This window comes from Cyanistes caeruleus, chromosome 24 (assembly GCF_971803275.1).
Source record: "Cyanistes caeruleus chromosome 24, bCyaCae1.hap1.1, whole genome shotgun sequence".
Lineage (NCBI taxonomy): Eukaryota > Metazoa > Chordata > Aves > Passeriformes > Paridae > Cyanistes > Cyanistes caeruleus.
In genome coordinates, this window is record NC_141724.1 from 1,490,580 (window position 1) to 1,514,010 (window position 23,431).

General features: G+C 62.8%; 2 protein-coding genes across 6 annotated transcripts in view; one reads left to right on the plus strand and one right to left on the minus strand.

Annotated features, from left to right (window-relative positions):
* The window catches only part of SOX13 (SRY-box transcription factor 13), a 32,972-nt gene extending 20,720 nt beyond the window's left edge, over positions 1–12,252 (plus strand). For 2 of the 5 annotated variants that reach the window (XM_086861836.1, XM_086861837.1), the window contains exons 2-14: positions 4,247–4,448; positions 4,923–5,028; positions 5,267–5,353; positions 5,759–5,931; positions 6,372–6,440; positions 6,585–6,699; positions 6,802–6,884; positions 7,406–7,565; positions 8,057–8,166; positions 8,270–8,366; positions 8,450–8,593; positions 8,993–9,209; positions 9,923–12,252. In XM_086861836.1, the coding sequence (XP_086717962.1) occupies positions 4,247–4,448; positions 4,923–5,028; positions 5,267–5,353; positions 5,759–5,931; positions 6,372–6,440; positions 6,585–6,699; positions 6,802–6,884; positions 7,406–7,565; positions 8,057–8,166; positions 8,270–8,366; positions 8,450–8,593; positions 8,993–9,209; positions 9,923–10,196 (1,837 nt within the window). In that variant the 3' untranslated portion in view covers positions 10,197–12,252. The remainder of the gene's footprint in view (positions 1–4,246; positions 4,449–4,922; positions 5,029–5,266; positions 5,354–5,758; positions 5,932–6,371; positions 6,441–6,584; positions 6,700–6,801; positions 6,885–7,405; positions 7,566–8,056; positions 8,167–8,269; positions 8,367–8,449; positions 8,594–8,992; positions 9,210–9,922) is intronic. The other 3 variants (XR_015279012.1, XR_015279011.1, XM_086861838.1) reach the window with 3 other exon arrangements.
* On the minus strand, positions 12,122–22,065 carry ETNK2 (ethanolamine kinase 2). Its single transcript, XM_086861839.1, has 8 exons — positions 21,838–22,065; positions 17,820–18,079; positions 17,201–17,338; positions 15,853–15,995; positions 15,672–15,755; positions 14,737–14,948; positions 13,865–13,938; positions 12,122–13,549 (listed from the first exon to the last, which is right to left on the minus strand). Exons 1-8 carry the CDS (start codon positions 22,048–22,050, stop codon positions 13,477–13,479), a joined length of 1,197 nt encoding a protein of 398 aa, XP_086717965.1. The 5' UTR covers positions 22,051–22,065; the 3' UTR covers positions 12,122–13,476.
* Between the last annotated feature and the right edge of the window lie 1,366 nt (positions 22,066–23,431).

The following is a 23,431-nucleotide window of genomic DNA, read 5'->3' on the forward strand; positions in this document are numbered from 1 at the left end:
CCATCCTGCTGCCCCTGGGAGCATCCCCCTCCCCAAATCCCCGGTGCCCAGCAAAACTCTTCCATCTCAGGGTGGATTTTGCAGCTTTTCCGGTGCCCCTGGGCAGGGGAGCTTTGGGTTTTTCTGCTGCCGAGCTCAGGTGAGATGTTGAGAACGCGGAGGTGGCGGAGGATTGGGCTGAGCCCAAATTTGGAGCGTTTCTGCTGTGGCTTTGTGGGGCGGCAGGGTGGGGACACAGCCCCGGCAGGGAACACGTGCTGCGAGCAGTGACGCTCGGAGCCGGTGGCGTTTCCAAGTCTAAAACCCCTCACCCAGTTGCCTTTTGGGGTTAAAAAAGAATTTTTCGGCACCAGCGAACCCCGGGGTCTTGCATTTCCTCATCCGTGTTTCTCCCGCCCCCATGGATGGACGGCACATTCCACCTCCCCCAGGGCCACCTGCCATTCCCAGGGAATGGCCATCCATCCCGGGATGCTCTGGATCCCCAGGGAAGGGACGGCAGCCCCGTGAACTTCCCCCAGCCAGGGACATCGGCCACCCCTGGCCATCCCTGCCCGGGCACGGCCGAGCAAACATCCATTCTTTTCTCTTGGAAGACACCCGGGGCGGAAACGCTTGGAAGCGGCCCCGAAAGGACATTCCAAGTCTGGCAGGAAAGCGGCCCCGCTCGTCTGGCAGGAGATGGGCTATTGTCTGTCCCGGTGGCCGGCCGGGATTCCTCAGGTCCTGCCTGGAAGAGGAAAATCTCCGTGTGTGTCTTTATTTTTTCCTCTGCCCTCTCCCAGGGGTGTCGGGGCTGCTGCTCGTGCCGGCACTGGGGCCGTTATTGCTCCTCTGGTGTTTCCTCCTTGGATTTTTCCCTGTTTTGCTGGGTCTCCTGGGCTGTGGTGGCGGGATGAGGTTTTCTTGGGATGATCGGGCACCACGCTGGGCTCCTGAAGGGAAGAGCTGGGAAGAGCCATGGAAGAAGAGTTTTGGGAGGGAGGAGAGCAAAACCTCCAAGAGCTGGGACAGCCTGATGGCCAGGAGAGGGCAGGGTCATCCCAAAAAATCTGGGCAGCCAACTGGCCAAGGGTGTCTTTGCTGTCCCTGGGGTGGGATTGTCCCCAAATTGAGCCCTGAGGCAGGAGGGATGTGACACAGGGTGAGGGATCTTGGCGGCTCTTGGATCCCCGAGGTCCTGTAGAGCCAGGATCCCGGCATCTCTTGATCCCCACATCTCGTAGATCTCCAGGCTCCTGCAGCTCTGGAATCTCGTTGCCCCTTGAATTCCCAAATTCCTGCAGTGTCAGGATCTTGGTGTCTCTGGGATCCCAAACTCCTGCTCTGCTGGGATCTCAGCATCTCTTGGATCCAAAGGCTCCTGCACTGAAGGAATCTCAACATTTCTTGGATCCCCAAGATCTTGGTGTCTCTTGGATCTCCAAACTCCTGAAGTGCCAGGATCTCAACATCTTCTGGATCCCAAGCACCCGCAGTTCTGGGATCTCAACATTTCTTGGATCCCCAAGCCCTTGGAGTGCCGGGATCTTGGAATACCTTAGATTCCCAAACTTCTGCAGTGCTGGGATTCTGACTTCTCTATGATTCCCAGGCTCTTCAGGATCTCCCCATCTCCTGGATCCCAAGCTCCTGCTGTACCAGGATCTCGGATCTCTTGGATCCCAGACTCCTGCAGCGTCGGGATTTTGGCATTTCTTGGATCCGGGCAGGGTGGGGGTGTTCTGGCACCTCACCCCCTTTTCCCGGCCCCTGGAGCTGTTCTGCTCCACGCAGCCGGGGCCGATAGGATCAGGCCTGGCTGGCGGGCAGGAAGGGTGGCACGGCCAGCGGGAGAATTGCAGGACGTGCCGTTCGCTGGTGCAAACCGGGGAATAAAAGCTGCCACCATCCCCAAAATCTTGGAGTTGCCGGGCTGGGGTTGGGAGGAAAGGTGAAATATCGGAATTTCAGGGCTTTGCTGCTTGTGGGATGAGCCCCCAAAACGCTGTGAGGGAAGGAAGCATCCCATGAGGATTCAGGATCTGTTTCCATCCTCTGGGCTGGCGTTTTCCATCCCAACCCCGTTCCCTCCCTTCCTCCCCACCCAGGAGTATTAAAAACCGAGAAGATCCTTGCCCCAGGCAGCCCCGGACCCCACACCTGGAACGAGATAACTGCGCCTTTTCCCCTTTTTCCCTTTTTTCCCCGTTTCCTCGGCAGGATGGGTGATGAACCCTCAATGAGGCCTCTTTCAAACTCGGCCCTATTAAAGCGCTTGGCCCCATTTTAAGAGCAAGTTTCCAGTGGCACTGGGAGGTGAAGCACATCGGGAACAGGACCTGCAGGAGGGGTGGGATGGGATTTTGTGCCTGTCTCAACCCAAAAACATCACTCAGTGCCAAGGTGCTGCAGTTGCAGCATCCCAAACCTACAAAAACTTGGATTTTTGTGTGGAAAAAGCACCAAAAAAGCCGGGAAGAAAGGGATTTTCACGCACACCTGAGGGGTGCTCTGCTCATGCCTGCCTCAGTTTCCCCACCTGTAACACATCCCCACAAGGCACAATCCTTGCTGGAGCGGGCACAGCTTCCCACCGTGTCCGCTCCTTCCCGGCGATGGATTTTGGGGGCCGGGTGGCCCCGGCCAAGGTGAGCCGGGGCAGGAAGGGGCGCCGCAGGATGCGGCAGCCCCCGGGTGATGCGGGGCCGGGAGGAAACCCGGCGGGTTTGTTCGGTGGAGGGCGAGGGAACCGAGATTATAAAAAGGCCCGCTAAGATCAGAAAGGCTGGCGAGCACAGTGCCCTATTGTGGAGCTGTCACACTTCCCTTTACTTTATTGCTTTTGTCCAACACCCCATTGTTCCACTTCCTTTTGTCCCCTATTCACAGCCCTGGCTTTTCATTACCCAGCCGGCCTTGTTGTTTTCATTTCTTTTGTTTGAAGTTCCTGAGAGGAAGGTTTTATTTTCAGCCGTTTGATTAATTCGCAGCTTGAGCCGGGCTTTGTTTGTTATGTAATTGCTGCCCCCAAGCCGGGCGGCCCAGCTCAGCCCTCCCCACCCCGCTTTGCACCCCCAAACTGGGTTTAGGGGCTCCTGATGGGGGTTTGGGAGGTGTGAGGGCGCTGGGTTTGGGGTGGCAGCCCCCAGGCAGGTGCTGTCCCTATGGCAGGACAATCCCACAAGCCAGATCCCGATTCCCGGCAGCGTCCGGGATAAAGCCCTTCCTTCACAGCCTCCTTTTCCCATTATTCCCACCTGAAAGGCCAGGACAATGCTTGTTCCCGTTCTTGCTGTGTGGTGTGAGGGTTGGTGGCCTGGGGAAGGCAAATCCCCATGGATGCCACCAATCCTGGCGCTGGCTCTTGGATACCGCGCCTGGCACCCGGAGCGAGGGGTGGGACACGTTTTTTGGGGAAAAACCCCATGGAATGCCAGGGCTTGGGGTCCCCTTGGGGCGTTACAGCCCATTCCCAATAAAACTCATCGTCATTCCTGTGCTGCCCATCCGGCTGGGAAGGGGTTTGGCACCCATGGGGGTTTTGGTGGGATCAGGGAGAGCCATTCCCGGGGCCAGGCTTTGCCCTGGCAGGACCTTGGCTGGTGCCGTGCTGGGCATTCCCAGAGGAATGTTCTGGTGGCTGGTCCCAGTCCCAAGTCCATCCCATGCCCGGGAGCTGTTCTGGTGGCCGGTCCCAGGTCTCTCCCATACTGGGGATCCTGGGGGAACCGTTCTGGTGCCGTCCCAGGTCCCTCCTGTGCCGGGCATTCCCAGAGGAATGTTCTGGTGGCCGGTCCCAGTCCATCCCATGCCAGACATTCCCAGAAGAGCCGTTCTGGTGCCGTCCCAGCCATGGCTGGGCAGAGCCAGGATTTCCACTTCCCATCGGAGCGGGAATCCTGCCACGGCTCCGATGGCTTTCTAGGCACGGCTCCTGGACAGTGATGGGGACCTGGGGACCCCGGGATGCTGGCACAGGTCCCTGTCACCCTGAGCCTGAGCTTGCTGGACGTGGCATGAAGGTCTCCCCAGTTGTCCTCAGTCCCAATCCTTTAGGAATTTACTCCTCCATTCCAAGATTTCCCTGAGGACCGAGCCCCGAAACACCTGGAAAACCGGGAACAAGAGCTCAGCTCTGCCCATGGCAAACCCCAGGGGCGTTGTCCTCACACCGTGGGGTGCCCCTGTGTGGAGCCAGGCTGGGAGAGGGGTGCCCATGCCCAGGGGTGCCCGGTGGCTGTGGTGACATCCCTGCTGTCCGCAGGATGTCCATGAGGAGCCCCGTGTCCCCACCCCCGGAGCTGGATGGAGCGGGCGCCATGGTGAACTGCGCCATCAAGACGGAGGAGAAGAAGGAGGGCGGCCCTGAGACCCCGCCGGGGGCTGCCCCCGGTGCCGAGCCCCGGCCCCACGAGCCCCCGGGGCCACTGGCCAGGGATGGCACTGACCCCCAGGCCCTGCCACAGGTGGGTGTGACAGAGGTGGTGCTGTCCCCATCCCTGCTCCAGACCATCCCATCCCGTGGGAGAAGCGGTGGCTGCTCCCTCCGGGTGCTTTTTCTTCATCCCAAGGAATCAAAAGTGAAATCTGAGGCTCTCCCGAGGTTTTTTGGCTGCTCTGGGGTCATCCCTGGGGTTTGAGGGTGGTGTGGAGCCCCCCGCTGCCCCCTCCAGGCGTTCCTCATCCCTTCAGGCTCTCTTTTCCATTGTCCTCGGGTTTTCCCTCTCCCTGACCTCTCCCTGCACTGCCTTCAGAGGGGAAGGGAGCTCAGAGGATCCAGCCAGGCTGGATAAACGGGAGAAAATCCCAGCATTTCCAGCATGATGCTCTCCAGATGGGATTCAGGAGAACCTGCCTGCATCCCACCAGATGGGGATGACCCACCCGGGGGGTGTCCCTGGAAGTGCCAGCAGTGCCCAGTGACATTCTGTGTCCCGCAGGAATCCTGCTCTCCCTCCAGGGACATTCCCGAGCCCCGGCGCTCCGCCTTCGAGCCGGCCGGCAGCGGCCAGGAGAAGCTGGACTTCAACAGGAACCTGAAGGAAGGTGGGAAACGTTCCCAAGGGGCCTCTTGGGACCCTTTCCCTGCCCTTCAAAGCTGTGGGATGGACTGAGCCGTGGTGCAGAGCCTTGGGATGTGCTCACGTGGTTGTCCTCTCCTCCCTGTCCCTGTCCCTGTCCCTGTCCCTGTCCCTGTCCCTGTCCCCCTGTCCCTGTCCCTGTCCCTGTCCCTGTCCCTGCCCCTGTCCCTGTCCCTGTCCCTGTCCCTGTCCCTGTCCCCCAGTGATGCCAACCATCGAGAAGCTGCTGTCCAGTGACTGGAAGGAGCGGCTGCTGGGCCGGAACACGGCTGAATCCAAGGAAGTGAAAGGTGGGATCCACCTCCACCAACCTCCCTCCTGCATCCCAGCTGGAAACACGGCCTTTCCCACCAAGGCAGGAGGGGACATCTCATTTCACAGAGATTTGTCCCTTTTTTAATTGATTTTTTTTGGGGGGGTGAGCATCTCTGCTGCCTCTGGGTGCGTGGGATTGGTGGGGGGTGGGTTCAGCATGTGGGGATCTTTCCATTCCTCCCCAGTCTGACATTCCCTGGTCAACCGGCGGTGCAGGACTTCTCTGCTTGACATTCCCCACCCCTGGATCTCCCCAGGTGGAAGGAAACGGGAACCACACTCCTTAAATAAAATCACCACCACCCCACCTTGTGCTGCTGACCCTCTCCCCACTTCCCAACCCTCTGACCCTCATCCAGGCAGGTCTTTCCCTCCCCCAGGAACCCAGGAGAGCCTGGCAGAGAAGGAGCTGCAGCTGCTGGTGATGATCAACCAGCTGTCCACGCTGCGGGACCAGCTGCTGACGGCGCACTCGGAGCAGAAGAACATGGCCACCATGCTCTTCGAGAAGCAGCAGCAGCAGATGGAGCTGGCCCGGCAGCAGCAGGAGCAGGTGGGGACCGTCCCTCCCTCCGGGGATGCCTTTGGGGGTGGCTTTGGGGTCCCCTTTTCCCTCCCCAAACCTTCCTGGGAAAGGTTTCCCTTCCTCGGAGCTGTGAGGCCCAAGGGTGGATGGAGATGGGGATGGAGCTCTTTAATAGGAACAAACCAGCCCAGCTCCCTGCTGCCTGTGCTCACCTTGAACATCAATTTTTCCTCTCCTGAGGGCAGGGGTGACACCGCTGTCACAGCTGGGGTGGGGGTGGCAGCTGCCTCCCAGCCCTTGTGTCCCTCGAGGCGGCTCAGAGGCAGCTCAGCCCCTGCTCGTGCCCTTCCCACGGCCCTGGGGACTCCCTGCAGCCCCTTTTTGGTGCTTCTGGCCGGGTTCTGCCAGGTTGGAGGCCAGCCTAGCGCTGTCCTTGATGTCACCAACCGTCCCTGTCCCCTCCCCAGATCGCCAAGCAGCAGCAGCAGCTCATCCAGCAGCAGCACAAAATCAACCTCCTACAGCAGCAGATCCAGGTAAAGGCAGGAGACACCTCCCCTGGCCCCTTCCCCGTGTCCCCCTCCCCACGCTGGGTGACCGCAGCCTCCCCGTGTCCTGCTGTCCCCTGCCGGGGGTGACACTGCGGCGTGGCGCTGATCTGGTGTCCCTGTCCCCTCCAGCAGGTCAACATGCCCTACGTGATGATCCCCGCCTTCACCCCCAGCCACCAGCCCCTCCCGGTCACCCCCGAGTCCCAGCTGGCGCTGCCCATCCAGCCCATCCCCTGCAAACCAGGTGAGCTGGGTCCCCCTGGCACTGTCCCAGCCCTGCAGGGTGGCCTTGTCCCCCCCAGCCGTGTCCCTGTTGTCCCCGACCGCTGTCCCTCTGCTCCCGCAGTGGATTACCCGGTGCAGCTCCTGCACAGCCCCCCTCCTCCCACGCTGAAGAGACCCGCGGGCCCGGGCCACCTCCAGATGCAGGTACAGCCCCCAAACCCTCTCCAAACCCTGGTACAGCCCCCAAACCCCCTCCAAACCCTGGTACAGCCCCCAAACCCCCTCCAAACCCTGGTACAGCCCCCAAACCCCCTCCAAACCCTGGTACAGCCCCCAAACCCTGGTACAGCCCCCAAACCCCCTCCAAACCCTGGTACAGCCCCCAAACCTCCTCCCAAACCCTGGTATAGACCCAAAACCCCTTCCACACCCTGGTACAGCTCCCAGACTCCCTCCAAACCCTGGTACGGCTCCAAATCCCCCTCCAAACCCTGGTACAACCCTCAAACCCCCTCCCAAAACCTGGTACAGCCCCCAAACCCCTTGAACCCCTGGTACTGCCCCCAAACCCCCTCCAAACCCTGGTACAGCCCCAAAAACGACCTTAAACCCTGGTACAACCCTCAAACCCCTTCCAAACCCTGGCACAGCCCCAAAACCCCTCCAAACCTTGGGCTGGGTGTTTGGGGACAGCTCCTCACCCCCCATCCCTCCCTCCTCCCCAGGAGACCTCGCAGCCGCTGAACCTGACAGCCAAACCCAAAGGCTCCGAGCTCCCCAGTGCCTCCAGTTCGCCCAGTTTGAAGATGAGCGGCTGCCAGTCGCTGCCGCCGGGCCACGGGGCCAGCAGGGAGCTGCAGAGCAGCCCATCCAGCCTCCCTCTGGGTGCGTGCCCAGGAGCCCCTTTTGGGGTTTTGGGGGGACACGTGACGTCTCTGCTGCTCCCGGGTGCCGTGCCACCCCTCGGGGCACAGCTGTGGTGGTCAGGGTGGGGTCAGTGCTGGGAGTGGTCAGTGAGGTGACCGCTGGCACTGATGGGTGCCCACAGGGGTCAGTGAAGGGAGTGGTCAGTGGGGTTCCCACAGGGGTCAGTGCTGGGAGTGGTCAGCAGGGTGACCTCTGGCACTGATGGGTGCCCATAGTGGTCAGTGCTCTGGGGGTCACTGAGGTGACCACTGGCACTGATGGGTGTACATAAGGGTCAGTGCAGTGAGTGGTCAGTGAGGTGACCACTGGCACTGATGGGTGTACATAAGGGTCAGTGCAGTGAGTGGTCAGTGATGTGACCACTGGCACTGATGGGTGTACATAAGGGTCAGTGCTGTGAGTGGTCAGTGAGGTGACCACTGGCACTGATGGGTGCCATATCCTGCCAGGATTCCTGGGAGAGGGCGATGCCATCACCAAAGCCATCCACGACGCGCGGCAGCTGCTGCACGGCCACGGCGCCGCCATGGAGGGGTCACTCAGCAGCCCCTACCGCAAGGTGAGGGTCACTCTGCGTGGCCACCATCCCCTCTGCCACCCCAGTGCCACCAGCCACAGCTGTCCCCGGGCTGGGGCTGCCTCCTGACCCCGCTGTCCTGCAGGAGCACGTTGGGATCGATTCCTCCCCGGTGAAGGAGCGGATGGAGGAGACCCCCGGCCACCGGCTGGACGAGGCTCTGCTGAGCTGTGAGATGGATGGTGAGGATGGCCGGGAGCGTGGTGGTGACCCCGGGTTTGCTCTGTTCTCCGGCTCCTGCCCTCATCCTGGGTGTCCCTCGCAGGCTCCCGGCACTTCCCGGAGTCCAGGAACAACAACCACATCAAGCGGCCCATGAACGCCTTCATGGTGTGGGCCAAGGACGAGAGGAGGAAGATCCTGCAGGCCTTCCCAGACATGCACAACTCCAGCATCAGCAAGATCCTGGGTGAGATCTCGGGATGGGGAATCCCCTCTGCATCCCCTGGAGGGATGGGAACAAGATCCTGGGACATCCCTGGCCCAGGACAGGGAACCTGAGGGGATGAATCCATGGAGGGATGTTCAGGGAATGAGGGGATGAGTCCCAGGAGGGAAGGTCAGAGAATGAATCCCTGGAGGTGCCAGGGGTAGGTCAGGGAAGCTGTTCCCGATATTCCGGTAGAACCGGCTGCGGCACGTGGCTCCCACCAGCAGAGCTGTAAATCCAGGTGCCGATCCCACAAGGAATGACATTGACTAACAGCACTCATCCATCAATCAGCACCAATTAACCTCGGGGTTCCTCCCAGCCGCCCTGTCCTCGCCCAGGCAGGGTGTGAGCACGCTCTGCTCCTTCCCCACGCAGGATCCCGGTGGAAATCCATGTCCAACCAGGAGAAGCAGCCGTACTACGAGGAGCAGGCGCGGCTGAGCCGGCAGCACCTGGAGAAGTACCCGGATTACAAATACAAGCCGCGGCCCAAGCGCACCTGCATCGTGGAGGGCAAGCGGCTGCGCGTGGGCGAGTACAAGGCGCTGATGAGGAACCGGCGCCAGGACGCCAGGCAGGGATACCTGATAGGGTAATTGATAGGGGACAGCGCTGTGCCCCGCCCTGGGGGGTGGCTGCTGGGGTGGGGCTCACCTGGTGACATGGGTGGGGCTCACCTGGTCACCATGGGTGAGGCTCAGCTGGTGCCCATGGGGTTGGTTCCATGGGATGAGGGCTCACCTGGTGACACGGGTGGGCTTCACCTGGTGCCCATGGGGTTGGTGCCCACCTGGTGCCCATGGGATTGGTTTCATGGAGTGAGGACCCACCTGGTGGCCATGGGGTTGGTGCCCACCTGGTGACATGGGTGTTCACCTGGTGACATGAGTGGGGCCTCACCTGGTCATCATGGGGTGGGTGCCCACCTGGTGCCCATGGGGTTGGTGCCCACAGGACTGGTTCCATGGGGTGAGGGCTCACCTGGTGACTTGGGTGGGGCTCACCTGGTGACATGGGTAGGGCCTCACCTGGTCATCATGGGGTTGGTGCCCACCTGGCTTCATTGGAGTAAGTGCCCACCTGGCACCAGGTGGGGATTGTGCCCACCTGAGGTCGATGAGGTGGGTGCCCACCTGGTGCCCGTGGGATTGGTTCCATGGGGTGAGGGCTCACCTGGTGACATTGGTTGGGGGCTCACCTGGTGCCCATGGGGTTGGTTCCCCCCTGCCCCCCACAGAATGTTCCCCACAGGTGGCCCCGTGACCCCTCGCTGCCCTCTCAGTGCCCGTCCCCCGTGTCCCACAGGCCGCAGGGCAGCCAGGTGCCCCCCAGCTCCTCGGACGTGCTGTACCCGCGGCCGGTGGGCGTCCAGCTGCCCCCGCCCCTCCTGGAGCATTACCTGCCCCGCGGCGTGGACCCCACCATGCCCGTCATCGTCAACACCCGCAGCCTCAAGGACGGTGACGCCGGGGACGACGGGCACTCGGTGGCCGAGGGGGACATGTACCGCTACAGCGAGGACGAGGACTCGGAGGGCGAGGACAAGAGCGACGGCGAGCTGGTGGTGCTGACAGACTGAGGGGGCACAGGGAGGGCAGAGGGGGTGGCAGGTGCCACCACCAGGAGGGCGTGGCGTGTCCTGGCGGGATGGGACTGAGCCACGGGAGAGCTGCCCGCCTGCACAGGGGGGTCCCACGAGGGTGGGCACCTGGAATTTTGGGTGGCAAGGGCTGGTTTGGTCATGCTTTGGTGGCGCGTGGAGCTGAGGCCACCGAGCCTGGAGATTTGGTGACGCGGCTGCTGCGCTGTCACCCCTGAGGGGATCTGGGGCGTCTCCCCAGAGCATCTCCCAGCCCTGCAGCACCTGTGGGTCCCAGAGAGCCTCACCTGCGCTGCTGGGCATGGACTGGGGACATGGGCTGGGGGCACGGGATGGGGACACGGGGTGGGGACACAGGGTGGGGGCACGGGATGGGGACAGGGGATGGGGACACGCTCGTCTCTCCTCTGTCCTGGTGTGACCTCCCTGCCGCGCTTCCCGCTCCATCTTTGGAGCCTGCCAGTGAATTCCCACGGAGCCAATTTTAGCTCCAGCCTGGCCCCGGCTCCGGCCAAGGGCTCCTCAGGGCCCTTTGTGCTCCCGACAGCTCTGGCCCACTTTGGGAACAAAGCGGGGGCTGTTCCTGCCCTGCCAGCCCCTGCTCGGGGGGGATGTGCCCGGCTGTCCCCAGGCACCTGTCCCTGAAGCTCAGGCTCCACCTGAGCCCTGCAGGGTGAGAGGGAGAAATAATTTTGGGGGAAAAAGTGGAATTCTTAGGAAAAAATGACCTTTTATCTAGAAAGGGTCAAAGCCCCTTCTGGGGGGGGGTTGGAGTGAGGTGTGGCTGTGCATGAGGGGTGTCCAGGTGAGAGTTTGGGGTGTCCAGGTGTGTGTGTGTGTGTGCAGTGTCCAGGTGTGTTTATGCAATGTGCAGGGTGTGCGTGGTGTCCAGGTGTGCATGTGGAATGTCCAGGTGTGCACACACGGTGTCCAGGTGTGTGCAGAGTCCAGCTGTGTGTGCCCAGTGTCCAGCTGTGTGCAGTGTCCAGCTGTGTGCACAGTGTCCAGCTGTGTGTGTGCAGTGTCCAGCTGCATGCCCAGTGTCCAGCTGTGTGCACAGTGTCCAGCTGTGTGTGCCCAGTGTCCAGCTGCATGCACAGTGTCCAGCTGTGTGCAGTGTCCAGCTGTGCACCCCCGGTGTCCCTCCATGCGTGGGGCTCCGGCACCTCCCTGTGGCAGCAGCCGGGAACAGGCCCCAAGCCAGAGACACCGCGGGGACAGGGACAGAGTGGGGACACCACGGGGACAGGGACAATGTTGGGGACACCACGGGAGCCACAGCCACCCGGGCTCCAGGCTGCACAAAGCGGGCAGCAGCCTCTGTCCCCATGTCCCCAACCCGAGGGGGGATGCGAAGCTCAGCAGCATCAGCACCGCGGTGCTGGGGACACTGCTGGGGAGACTGTCATGGGGACACTGATGTGGGGACACTGCTGGGGACACTGCCATGGGAACACTGCTGGGGACATTGTCATGGGGACACTGGTGTGGGGACACTGCCTTGGGGACACTGCTGGGGAGAGTGCCATGGGGACACTGCTGTGGGAACATTGCCATGGGGACACTACTGTGGGGACACTGCTGTGGTGACACTCCTGGGGACACTGCCATGGGGACACTGCCATGAGGGCACTGCCGTGGGGACATCCTTTACGCCAGGGCCATCTCCCCTCCCCTCCTGCCGCTGTCAGTGCTTTATTTATTCCATTCCACCTCCCTGTGCTGGGCTGGGCTCCCTGCGGCAGGAGCGGGGTCCCTGGGGAGGGGTCCCAGCCCCAGGGCTGGGCTGCAGAGGGACTGGAAGCAGAGGTGCCCCCTCCCCACAGCTGCAGCTCTTCCTCTCTCTCTTCCACTTATTTTTCTTTCTATTTTTTTGTTGTTGTTGTTGTTTTGTTTTTTAAAGATTGTAAATATAGATAGAGCTTTATTTTGTTAATAAGACAACGAGTAACTTAACCTGTATATTTCACATCCCTGTTTACAATCGTTCCTCCCCCTGTCCCTTGGCACAATAAAAGTGACTTTTTGGAGCAGAGAGCAGGGCCTGGACGTCACCAGATCAGGAGCGAGGCTTGGATGGGGACATCTCCAGGCACAGAAGGGACAGGAGCACCCCCAGACCTCAGGACGAGGTCCCCCAGCTCCACCACCCCCAAATTCCAGCTACCAGCAGCTTTTATTTCGCACCAAAACAAACACGGATGGGCCAGCAGCCCTGGTTGTGGCTGGGGGAGGTCCCTGTGCCCAGAGAGGGGACAGTCACTTTGTCCCTGTGCCCAGAGAGGGAACAGTCTCTTTGTCCCTGTGCCCAGAGAGGGGACAGTCACCTTGTCCCCACAGCCAAGGCTCCAAGGCACAGCCACTGCCAGGAGCTGGCCGGGGCTCAGCAGGGCAGGGGCTGAAGCCGTGCCTGGTCCTGGAGCAGGGCAGCTCCGTGCCACCCCCTCCCGGGGATGGGGACACGGCCATGGGAGGAGGACAGGGGTGGGGACAGGCAGGACGGACCCCCCTGCACCCCACCTGCACCTCCCGACCCTGGGGGAGAGGGCAAAGGCAGAGCTGAGAAGCCTCTTGGGGAGCACAGGGGGGAAACCACCGAGCTAAGGGGGACAGTGGGGACAGGCAGGGACAGCGGTGGGGACAGGCAGGGACAGCAGTGGGGACAGGCAGGGACAGCTGGGGCTGGACACAGCACGGGGGGCAGGCAGCCAGTGCCCACCCCACTGGTCCCAGACCCTCGTGGCATCTCCCACCCCTCGTGGCAAACGCTCCCGTGGCCGGGGCCAGCAGGGAGCTGGGATGGGGCTGGTTTAGGGGTGGCACCCTGGTGGCACCCAGCAGGGCAGGAGGGCACAGAGGGTGCAGCAAGGGGTGGCCAAGGTGAGCGGGCGGCTCTGGGGGCTCCCGAGCTGACGGGGTGACCCCGTGTCCCTCCTTGGGGACAGCGGGCAGTGCCAGGCCCAGCAGCGCCAGCAGGGCACCGACCTGCCGGGCACCGGGGCTGAGCCAGGCTCAGCCTTAAGGCGATGGTGAAGCTTCCTCATGTGGGCTGGGGCCTCGCCGGGGCCGTGGTCCTCTCCAGCATCTCATGGTCCAGTCTCAGGGGTGTCCAGGCTCTCCTGGAAGCAGTGGTGGCCGAGGCAGAGCTCCTCTTGTCCCCTGTGCCACCGGCAGGACTGGCCCTGGACCCCGGCTGTGCTGGGCAAGGGGCGAGGGGGGTGCGAGGACACGGCCAGGACAGAGCTCGGGGTGGTGGCACCTATTTGGGGACCTGCAGGGCTGTGACCACCGGCTTCATCTTGAAGTACTGTTTAAACCTTAGCTTTGCATATCTGCCGAGAGAGAAGGGACAGCTCTGAGCCACTCGTGTCCCCAGGGACCACCGGGATCCTCCCCAGGGACCACCGGGATCTTCCCTGGGATCTTCCCCAGGGACTGCTGGGATCTTTCCCAGGGACTATTGAGAACTTCCCCGGGATCCTCCAGGGATCATTGGGATCCTCCCCAGGGACCATTGGAATCTTCTCCAGGATCCTCCCCAGGGATCATTGGGATCCTTCCAAGGGATCAGTGGGATCCTCCCCAGGGATCACTGGGATCCTCCTGCTCCACTCATTTCCCCCTGCGAGCAGCCAAGGTGGACTCACCTTAAGAAATTAAAGTCTATGGTCGAGTATTTATCCTGGATCAGGCCCCAGCAGGCCCAGAGGAAATGGGACGCCTGCAAGGGGCAGAACAGGGATCAGGGAACGGCCAGAAACACTCGAGCCCCTCCTGGCTGGGGCCTGGAATTCCCAGGGCTGTGACAAGGACGGGACACGGAGTGGAGCTGGCCCACATTGGGATTTCTGTGCCCTCCAGAGTTTGGGAGTGACCCACATTGGGATTTTTGTGCCCTCCAGAGGTTGGGACTGGCCCACATTGGTATTTCTGTGCCCTCCAGAGGTTGGGACTGGCCCACATTGGGATTTCTGTGCCCTCCAGAGGTTGGGACTGGCCCACACCGGGATTTCTGTGCCCTCCAGAGGTTGGGACTGGCCCACATTGGGATTTCTGTGCCCTCCAGAGGCTGCTCCTGGCTGGAGCGAGGATGGCAGCAGGGAAGATGCTGAACGTGGGCTCTCACCCCCTGCACTGCCCTCCCAGCAGCTCCAGCCAGGAAAAACAGAGGGTATTCCACCTGAAATTTCCAGAAATCCGGCTGGGGCCAGCCCTGGCAGCTGGCAAAGAGGATTTCCTCACGCCAGGCCGCGGCTGAAGGGCTGCCCAAGGCCGCGGCTGTCGGACACGCGCTGTCCCCAGAGCTGCCCTGTGACCTTGCCCGGGGGCTCGGCCCCCCTGAGGTGCTGCCAGGCCCCTGGGACAGCCTGTCCCCGATGTCCCCAAGCCCCCAGGCTGGCACCAGCAGCCCCATCCTTGCCAGCTCGCAGCTGGAAGCCCGAGAGCAGAGACAAACTCATTCCCTGGGTCGTGTTTTCAGCCCCGGAGCCAGGCCGGCTCCTTCTGCCTTCCCACTCACCAAGGAGAACTTGTTCACTTGCACATAGAGAGTTTCCAGCTCCTCCTCGGACACCTGGGTGTCACCTGGGTGTCCCTGGGTGTCACCTGGGTGCCCCTGGGTGTCACCTGGGTGCCCCTGGGTGAGCTCCTTGTAGGCCTGCAGGTAGGAGCGCAGCCACTGCAGCTGTGTCTCCTTGCTGGGGTAGAGGCCATAATCCACCTCCTTCACACCTGGGGGGTCAGGGGGACACGGGGGGGACAGGGAGGGGACACGGAGGGGTTGGAATCTCCACGGCAGAGCGAGGAGAGCACAACCCCAGCCAAGCACAAAGCCCAGCCAGCCTCGGAGCCGGGAACGGCAGCCCAGGTGCCCGAAGAGCGGCAGAGACCCCGCTCCGACCACGGGCAGCCCCATTTCCTGCTGGGGTTTGGGGTGTGGGATGGGGAGACCCCAATTCCCATCATGGGATTGGGGATTCAACTCCCTCTTCCATCCTCAGGGATCAGGAGAACCCAGGACAGGGAATTTCCCATTTCCCACCCCAGGACCGGGGATTTAACCCTCTCCTCCATCCCAGGGATGTGAAAACCCCATTTCCCACCCCAGGACTGGGAATAAAACTCCCTCCTCCACTCCCAGGGATGGGGACACCCCAAGACCACCTCATTTTCCACCACGGGATTGGGGATAAAATTCCATTTTCCATCCCCAGGGCCAGCCCCATTTCCCACCCCGGGACTGGGAATAAAACTCCCTCCTCACCCCAGTAATAGGAAGAGCCCATTTCCAACCCCAGGACTGAGAATAAAACTCCCTCCTCCACCCCCAGTAGCAGGGACACCCCATTTCCCACCACGGGAGCGGGGATCCAGCTCCCTCCTCCACCCCCAGGGATGGGGCCACCCCAGGCCAGGGATGGGGGGCACTTTTGGTGTCTCCCAGCTCATCCCAACCTGCAAACTCATTGAAGTGGTTCCCGATGTCGAAGGCCTGGTAGTTGTAGCCCGTGTACTCGTAGTCGATGAAGCGAACGTGCTCTGCGCGGGCAAGAGCGGCGGCCGTGAGGGGAGGGGTGGGGGGACAGAGGTGACACCCCCCGGGGGTGGCCCAGGGGACACCCCCGGGCTCACAGACCTCGTGTCCGGTCGTAGATGATGTTCTTGCACAGGAGGTCGTTGTGGCACAGCACCACGGGCGAGCCCAGCTGCGGCAGCGTCTCCTCCATCCAGGCCAGCTCCTGCTCCAGCGCCGCCGGGCTGGGCACGTCCTGCGGGAGGCTGCCCGAAGGGACAGGAGGGACAGGGTGGCATCGCTGCTGCTCTGGGGGAGCCTCCCTGGGGCTCAGGGGCAGAATTTCCCCAGCTTCCAGCACTTTCCTGGGGCCTCAGGGATAGAATTGAGCTTCTCGGGGGATCAGGGATAGAATTGAGCTTTCCTGGGGGCTCAGGGGCAGAATTTCCCCAGCTTCCAGCCTTTCCTGGGGGATCAGGGATAGAATTGAGCTTCTCTGGGGCCTCAGGGATAGATTTGAGCTTCCATGGGGGCTCAGGGGCAGAATTGAGCTTCCCTGGGGGCTCAGGGGCAGAATTTCCCCAGCTTCCAGCACTTCCCTGGGGGCTCGGAGACAGCGTTTCCCTCTCATGCCCTACAAACCACCCCATTAATGACACAAAGCGGGGCTAACGAGGCTGGTTTTTGGGGAGGGGGCCAGGTTTGGCACCCAGGCAGACACCACAGCTCGCCCTCAGCGCGTCCCTTTTCCCCAAAACCCACCCGGCCCACGCCCCAGATCCACCCAGCGCTCGCTCCCCGAGCACCCGGCAAAGCCCCGGGGTGTTTTGGACTCAGGCGGGGCCTCCCGGTGAACTCAGGAGTGCGGCTTCCAAGAAGAGAGCTCGTTAATGATTGCCTAATTGGCCGCGCTGAAGGCGCGGGGTGGGTAAAGTCTGCCCGCGGCTGAGAAAAGCCCGGCCGGCTCCTGGCGCGGGTTAATGATTGCCCTGCCTGCGGTTCGTTCACCTCCTCCGCCTCTTGGGGCTGCCCGAATCCTTCCCAGACACCCCAAAACTCACCCGGCCGCCCCAAAAAATGGTTGGGAGTGGGGACTGGGTGTTCCGATCTAGGCTGGGTTTCTAGGATTCATCGTCAGCTCAGCAGGGCTTGAGCTCGGGCTTATTCTGGGTTTAAATTCCCGGGAGGAGGAGGAGGAGGATTGTTACAGCAGTGGGAGGCTGCGGCTCTGGGTGGATCCTGCACAGACACATCCCAGAGCTCCAAAAGAGCTGAAATCTCCCCCAAAACTGGCGGCAGGAAAGGGCTGGAGCTGTTCCCGGGGCTGCAGGAGGGATCCAGCAGCGGATCCAGCCCCAAACCCGCAGAGGGAATCTGGGAATCTTTACCTGGGAACCTTTACCTGGGAACCAGGGCTCTGCCCCCTGCTCCCGAGGCAGAGCCCGGCTCTGGGGGATCCCTCTGCCTTTACCTGGCGTTGGATACCTTTGGGCTGAGCTCCGTCTTCACCAGGCTGAGGTATTTGTGCAGCTTCTGCCACAGGATGGGCCTGGGGAGGCTCCCGTTGGCGTGGATGGCGTGGACTCGGGCCATCTCCCGGGCCACCAGCCTGGCATGGAGAGCAGGAGAGAGGTGAGAGGTGATCCCAGATCCTCGAAATCCCTCCTCCCTCCCCCCCAGAAAGAGCTTTGGGGTGTCTTCAGAGGGATTCACAGAAAGTCCTGCAGGGTCAGCACAGCTGACCCCTCATTCTGCGTCAGGGATCAGCCTCTGAGGCATTTCAGAGTCCACATTTCCAGGGCAAATTCAGGCCAAAACTCAGCTTCCCGTGGCATTCCGGCTTCCCAGAAAACCTTTATTCCAGGTTCCCAGGAAACCTCTCTTCACCAGAACCTGACGCTTTAGAAATGTTCCCATTTGACCCATTTATCCCCCACCACCCCCCAGAGCTGAGCACACCAGCGACCCCCACCCCGGGCAGTGAGGGGAGAGCTGGAAACACGGAACAAATCCCCAGAAAACCAGGAATTTTCCCCAGCTGCTTTTCCCTGGAAAACCCCCAACTCCTCCCCACGGGAGGTGCCGCACACCTGAAGATGCGAGGATCCCGCACGTGGTCGGGCCCCAGCGCGATTCCCGGCAGGAATTGGTAGCAGAGCCCGTTCTGGAAGGCGCAGTAGAGGTCGGGGGCGCAGCCGTGGGCGCGCAGCACCTGGAAATTCCTCAGCTCCGTCTCCCTGTCCACCAGCAGCTCCGTTTTCCTGCCGTACACGCGCACCAGCAGCGCATCCGCCATGCCCTCGTCTGTGTAGCAGGCCACCAGCTTGTTGGTGATGCCGTCAGTGAAGAGCTGCGTGGGGACAAACACGGCGGGGGTGACACCTGGATAACCGGGGGAACCCTCTGCTCTCTTCCCAGAGGTGGAAAAACCCCGTGGCGACGGTAATAATGAGGAGAAGGAGCGAGGCAACGCAGCCGGGAGAGCTCCTGGAGGGGTTTGAAAGGGCTCGAGGTGGTGGTTTGGGTGGGAATCCTGTGGTTTTACACCTGGGAGCTCAGGGACAGCTCAGGGATAGTTCAGGAATGTCTCAGGGATAGCACAGGAATATCTCGGGGATAGCTCAGGAACAGGTCAGGAACAACTCAGGAATATCCCAGGGGTATCTCAGGAATATCTCAGGAACAACTGAGGAACAACTCAGGGATATCTCAGGGATATCTCAGGGATATCTCAGGGATAGCTCAGGGATATCTCAGGGATAGCTCAGGGATAGCTCAGGGATAGCTCAGGGATAGCTCAGGGATAGCTCAGGGATAGCTCAGGGATAGCTCAGGGATAGCTCAGGGATATCCCAGGGATAGCTCAGGGATATCTCAGGGATATCCCAGGGATAGCTCAGGGATAGCTCAGGGATAGCTCAGGGATATCTCAGGAATAGCTCAGGGATAGCTCAGGGATATCTCAGGGATAGCTCAGGGATAGCTCAGGGATAGCTCAGGGATAGCTCAGGAAAAGCTCTCTTGGCACGGGAGCGGCCTCGGGAATCGCTCCCGGGGGGAAAAAAAAATAAAAAAAAAAGTCAGGGTGAATTGGCATGAAAATTTTAAAAAAAATAGATAAATTAATAATTAAAATAAATAAATAATCCGCCCAACGAGGCTTGAAAACAAACCCGGAGCAAACACCACCGCCCCATCCCCTCCTCCGACCCTCCCCGCGGGCCGGGGCGCTGATAGGCGGGGACGTCGCTGCTGGGGACATCTCGTGTCACCGCTCTGATGGCTCCTCGCAGATGGAAAGGGAGTTTTGTTCTCCCGGCGCTCCGCCTTGGCCGCCTGCCCGCGCACATGCCGGGGCTGCTGCCGCCCGCGCCGGGCCCCGCGCCCCATCCCGCCGGCGTTTCGGGCACCTCGGCGGCATCCAGGGGGTTTAGGGATGTGTCACCCCACGGGAAAGCCCTGTCCCCTTGTCCCTGCAGTGCTGCGGCTCCCCCTGGGAAAAGGGTTCCTTCATCCCGCCGGGATTTTGGGCACCTCCAGGGTATTGAGAGGGTTTGGGGCTGTCACCCCACAGAAAATCACCCTCGTTGTCCCCCGTGCCAGCTCCAAGCGGGGCGCTCTGGGGTGCTGCGGCTCCCCGTGGGAAGGATTCCTTCATCCCTGTGGGATCGGGGAGCCGGAGCAGGAGGGGGGAGAGGGGCTCCTGCTCCGGCAGCCGTGGAGCTCAGGGATGGGACGGATAATTTTAGACATCCCACTCAGCAACCCACGCTCCCCTATAGGGCTCCTATATATAGGGCTCCTGGAGCAGCCTCCCGAGGGAGACTCCAGGCACGGGAATGAGACCCCCCAAGTCAGACGGGGCTGACACCCCCATTCCACAGCTGGATTTGGGGCGAGCAGCTGCCCCATCCTCATGGCTGCTGCCCCTCAGCTGCGGCTGAACCTTCTCAAGCTGCTTTTCCCCGAGCTGATAATCTGGGTTTCACCACGGGGCTCGGCTCCCTCCTCCTCTTGTCCTGCCAGGCCCCAGAGGAAACTGAGGCAGCAGAGCTGTCACACCCCATCCATGCAGGTGCCACCGTCGGCCACACACGGCTCGGCCGCAGGTGAGCGGCTCCAGACGGAGCGAAATCCTGGTGTTCTGCTTTGTTTCGCTGCCCCACAGCCCGGGCAGCCCTTTCCAGCAGGTTTAACGGGATTACTGATCCTGATCCCCCCCCTGAATTCCAGGCCGCCAAGTTCGGAGACGCGCACGTGGCTGCTCGGTGGCCTGCAGGGACTCGCTGGGTTCGGGGGTGGCAGCTCCGCCGGCTCCCAAGGATCGGCTGCGGCTGCCTGGGGGATTCCCGGTGCTGTTCCCTGTGGATCCAGGCTGCAGCCACCCCAAATCCTTCCCTCCTGCAGCCGGAGGACGGCAGGGACAGAGGGAAGGAGTGACACCCCCAAACTTTGCAGGGATTAAAGGCAAAGCGAGACCTGCGCCGAAGCGCTGGGGTGAAGCAGCAAAATCCAACTCCTGGTGCTGCACCTGCCGGGAGAATCCCTCAGCATTCCCAAAACGCCCCCGTGCTCGCTGCCTCGGCACCCCCGGCCCGCAGCTGGGCTCCAGCCGGGCAACCTGGTGCCAAATCCGGGCTAAAAACACCCAACCCAAGATCGGCTCTGCTGCCGCTCTTATCTCCGGCTGAGGGGTGGATGGAGGAGTTTGTGCTTCCCTGGGAGCGTGGGTGGCTCCGCCGCACGGACATTCCTGGGGATGAGGAGCAGGAGCCCCGGGAAGCGGGCACAACCTGGAGCGCAGGAGCAGCCAGACCCTTCTTGCCCTGCTCCTGAGCTCCGGGAGATTTTCCCGTGCCACCGGCACAGCCTGGTACAGCCCCCGCGGGGCGCTGGCAGCGGGGCAGCGCTCCGGGGCACCGGGCGAGGGAATGGGATCGCTGATGGGAACCAGCTCAGGCCCCCGGCCCGCTCCTTCCCATCCCGAGCGGCTCCTGCGAGGGGAAACGCGGGAGGAGGGAAAGCAGCCGAGGGAAACGCAACGGGAGGGTTTTCCCTCAACTCCTAAGTGGGGTTTTTTTTTCTTTTTTTTTTTTTTTCATTTTAATTAAAAACACACGCACGCACACCCGAGCTGCTGTTGAACACTGACCCCTGCGGAGCCTGGATACCACAGAGCTGGGTCCCCGCACAACCACCGAGCTCCGAGAGCAGAGCGAGACATTTCCTGCCCCTGCAAACTCCAACTCCCAGCTTCCTGCCCGCTGCCATCTGCCCTTTTCAGATGGCTTTTCCTGCAGCTTCTTGTATTTCATTACGCTCGGCTATTAATACATTTTTAATGACGGGAAGCGTGTGCCCTCGGAGGGGACGCTCGCTCACGTGCAGGCATTTAAGGGCACTCGGTGCCAGCCCCTCCGCGCTCCGGTGCCCAGCGCCAGGGCACGGCCGAGGGCACCGGCGCCACCAGCCTGTGTCACACCAGACCCGGCCGGAGGGGGAGAGGGATTCCCAAAGCCCTGGCAGCTCCGCACAGCCGAGCTCTGCCCCGTACCCGGTGCCCGGCTCCCACTGGGGCTCAGCCCGGGGAAGGTGGGAGGCGGCAAATATCCCAAAGGAGAGCGGCCACCCCTGCGGGCACCTCGGCAGCCACCCTAGGGACACTTTTGTACCCACAGCCACCGCCCGGTGACCACCCCAGGGGTCCCTAAATCTCGTGGGGGGTGTGCGATGGGGGGGTCGCAGCTGATGGACCCTCGGTAACGCTCTGAGAGCAGAGGGGAGAGCCAGGGGTGGGGGTGCAGAGTGCCACATCCTCTGGGGCAGGTCCTAGAGCCCCCCATGGTGAGCCCCACAGCCCCCTAGGATGGACCCCCCAAGCTGAGCCCCACAACTCCTCTGGGGCAGACCCCATAGACCCCCAGGCTAAGCCCCGCAGCCCCCCTTGAGCTGACCCCACACCCCGCCGGGGTGAGCACCGCAGCCCCCTCAGCCAGACCCTGTAACCCCATAACCCCACCCCAGCCGGGCTCCGCAGCCCCACCGGGCGATCCCCGCGGGGGAGCGGCTGCCGGTTCTCCCGGTGCCGGCGCGGGGTCCCCCCCGTACCTTGGTCTTCACCGTGGCCGGCTCCCAGGCGGGTCTCAGCTGCCGCACGATCCGCAGCGCCCCGGGCAGCACGTCCCCCTCGTCCACCGCAATGCCGAGGTGTGGCACGGCGGGGGTCCCGCCGCCGCCCCCCCGCTCCGGCCGCGGGCAGTCGGGGCAGCGGGCGGGCGGTGCGGCCATGGCCAGCTCCGCGCTGCCGGAGCCGCGGCCCATGTGCCGGGGGCTGCGCGGGGCCGGCGGCCGCGGGGAGGAGCCGCCGCCGTTGGGAAGCCATGAGTCACCGGCCCGCCTCCCGCCCGCCTCCCCGGCAGCGCCGGCAGCGCCCGCACCGGCACCGGGGGCAGGGACCCGCATCCCACCGGCACCGGGGGCAGGGACCCGCATCCCACCGACACCGGGGGCAGGGACCCGCATCCCACCGGCACCGGCACCGGGGGCAGGGACCCGCATCCCACCGGCACCGGCATCCCGGGGGCAGGGACCCGCATCCCACCGGCACCGGCACCGGGGGCAGGGACCCGCATCCCACCGGCACCGGCACCGGGGGCAGGGACCCGCATCCCACCGGCACCGGCATCCCGGGGGCAGGGACCCACATCTCACCGGCACCGGCACCGGGGGCAGGGACCCGCATCCCACCGGCACCGGGGGCAGGGACCCGCATCCCACCGGCACCGGGGGCAGGGACCCGCATCCCACCGGCACCGGCACCGGGGGCAGGGACCCGCATCGCACCGGCACCGGGGGCAGGGACCCGCATCCCACCGGCACCGGCACCGGGGGCAGGCAGCCGCATCCCACCTGCACCGGCATCCCGGGGAAGGGGACCTACATCCTACCGGGACCGACCTCCCAGACCGGGGATCCGCATCCTACCGGCACCGGCACCGCGTGCGGGGGATCCGCATCCCACCGGGACTGGCATCGCTCTAAGGGCGGGACCCGCACCCCGCGCGCACCGGGACCCCAGCCCGACCGGGATCGCAGCCTGGGCAGTGGGTGCGCACCGGGATGGAGCATTCCATCCACCCCCGACCCGCACCGGCATCCCGGGCAAGGGAGCCCCTCCCGGCCGGCACCGGGACCGGGACCCGGCTCTGCCGCACCGGCTGTCGGTGCCTCCCCCACCCATTCCCGGAGCCCCTCAGCCACTCCCGAGCAGCCGCCCCGCACCGAGATCCCCCCTCCGCACCTGCTGCCGGTGTCTCCTGCCCGGATACCTTCCCCATCCATTCCTGGAAGCACAAAGCCATCCCAGAGGATCCGCAGCGGGACCGGGAGCGCCCCCGCCGCACCTGCAGCTGGTGTCCTGTACCCCAGTGTCCGTCCGTCCGTCCATCCATCCATCCCTCCATCCATCCCTCCATCCATCCATCCATCATCCATCCATCCATCCATCCATCCATCCATCCATCCATCATCCATCATCCATCCATCCATCCATCCCTCCATCATCCATCCATCCATCCATCCATCCATCCATCCATCCATCCATCCATCCATCCATCCATCCACCCATCCATCCCCTCAGCCCCTCCGCCATCCCGGGGGGCTCCTCGCAGCCCCCACTCCCTCCCTTTGGGGTTAAAAAAGA

Coding starts and splice junctions, on each gene's coding strand:
- ETNK2 (XM_086861839.1), bottom strand. CDS start 22,050: ATGGGCCGCGGCTCCGGCAGCGCGGAGCTGGCCATGGCCGCACCGCCC. Junction 17,339..17,819: donor CGGGATCCTCGCATCTTCAG/GTGTGCGGCACC, acceptor TCTCCATGCCAG/GCTGGTGGCCCGGGAGATGG. Junction 14,949..15,671: donor CCACTTCAATGAGTTTGCAG/GTTGGGATGAGC, acceptor CTGACCCCCCAG/GTGTGAAGGAGGTGGATTAT.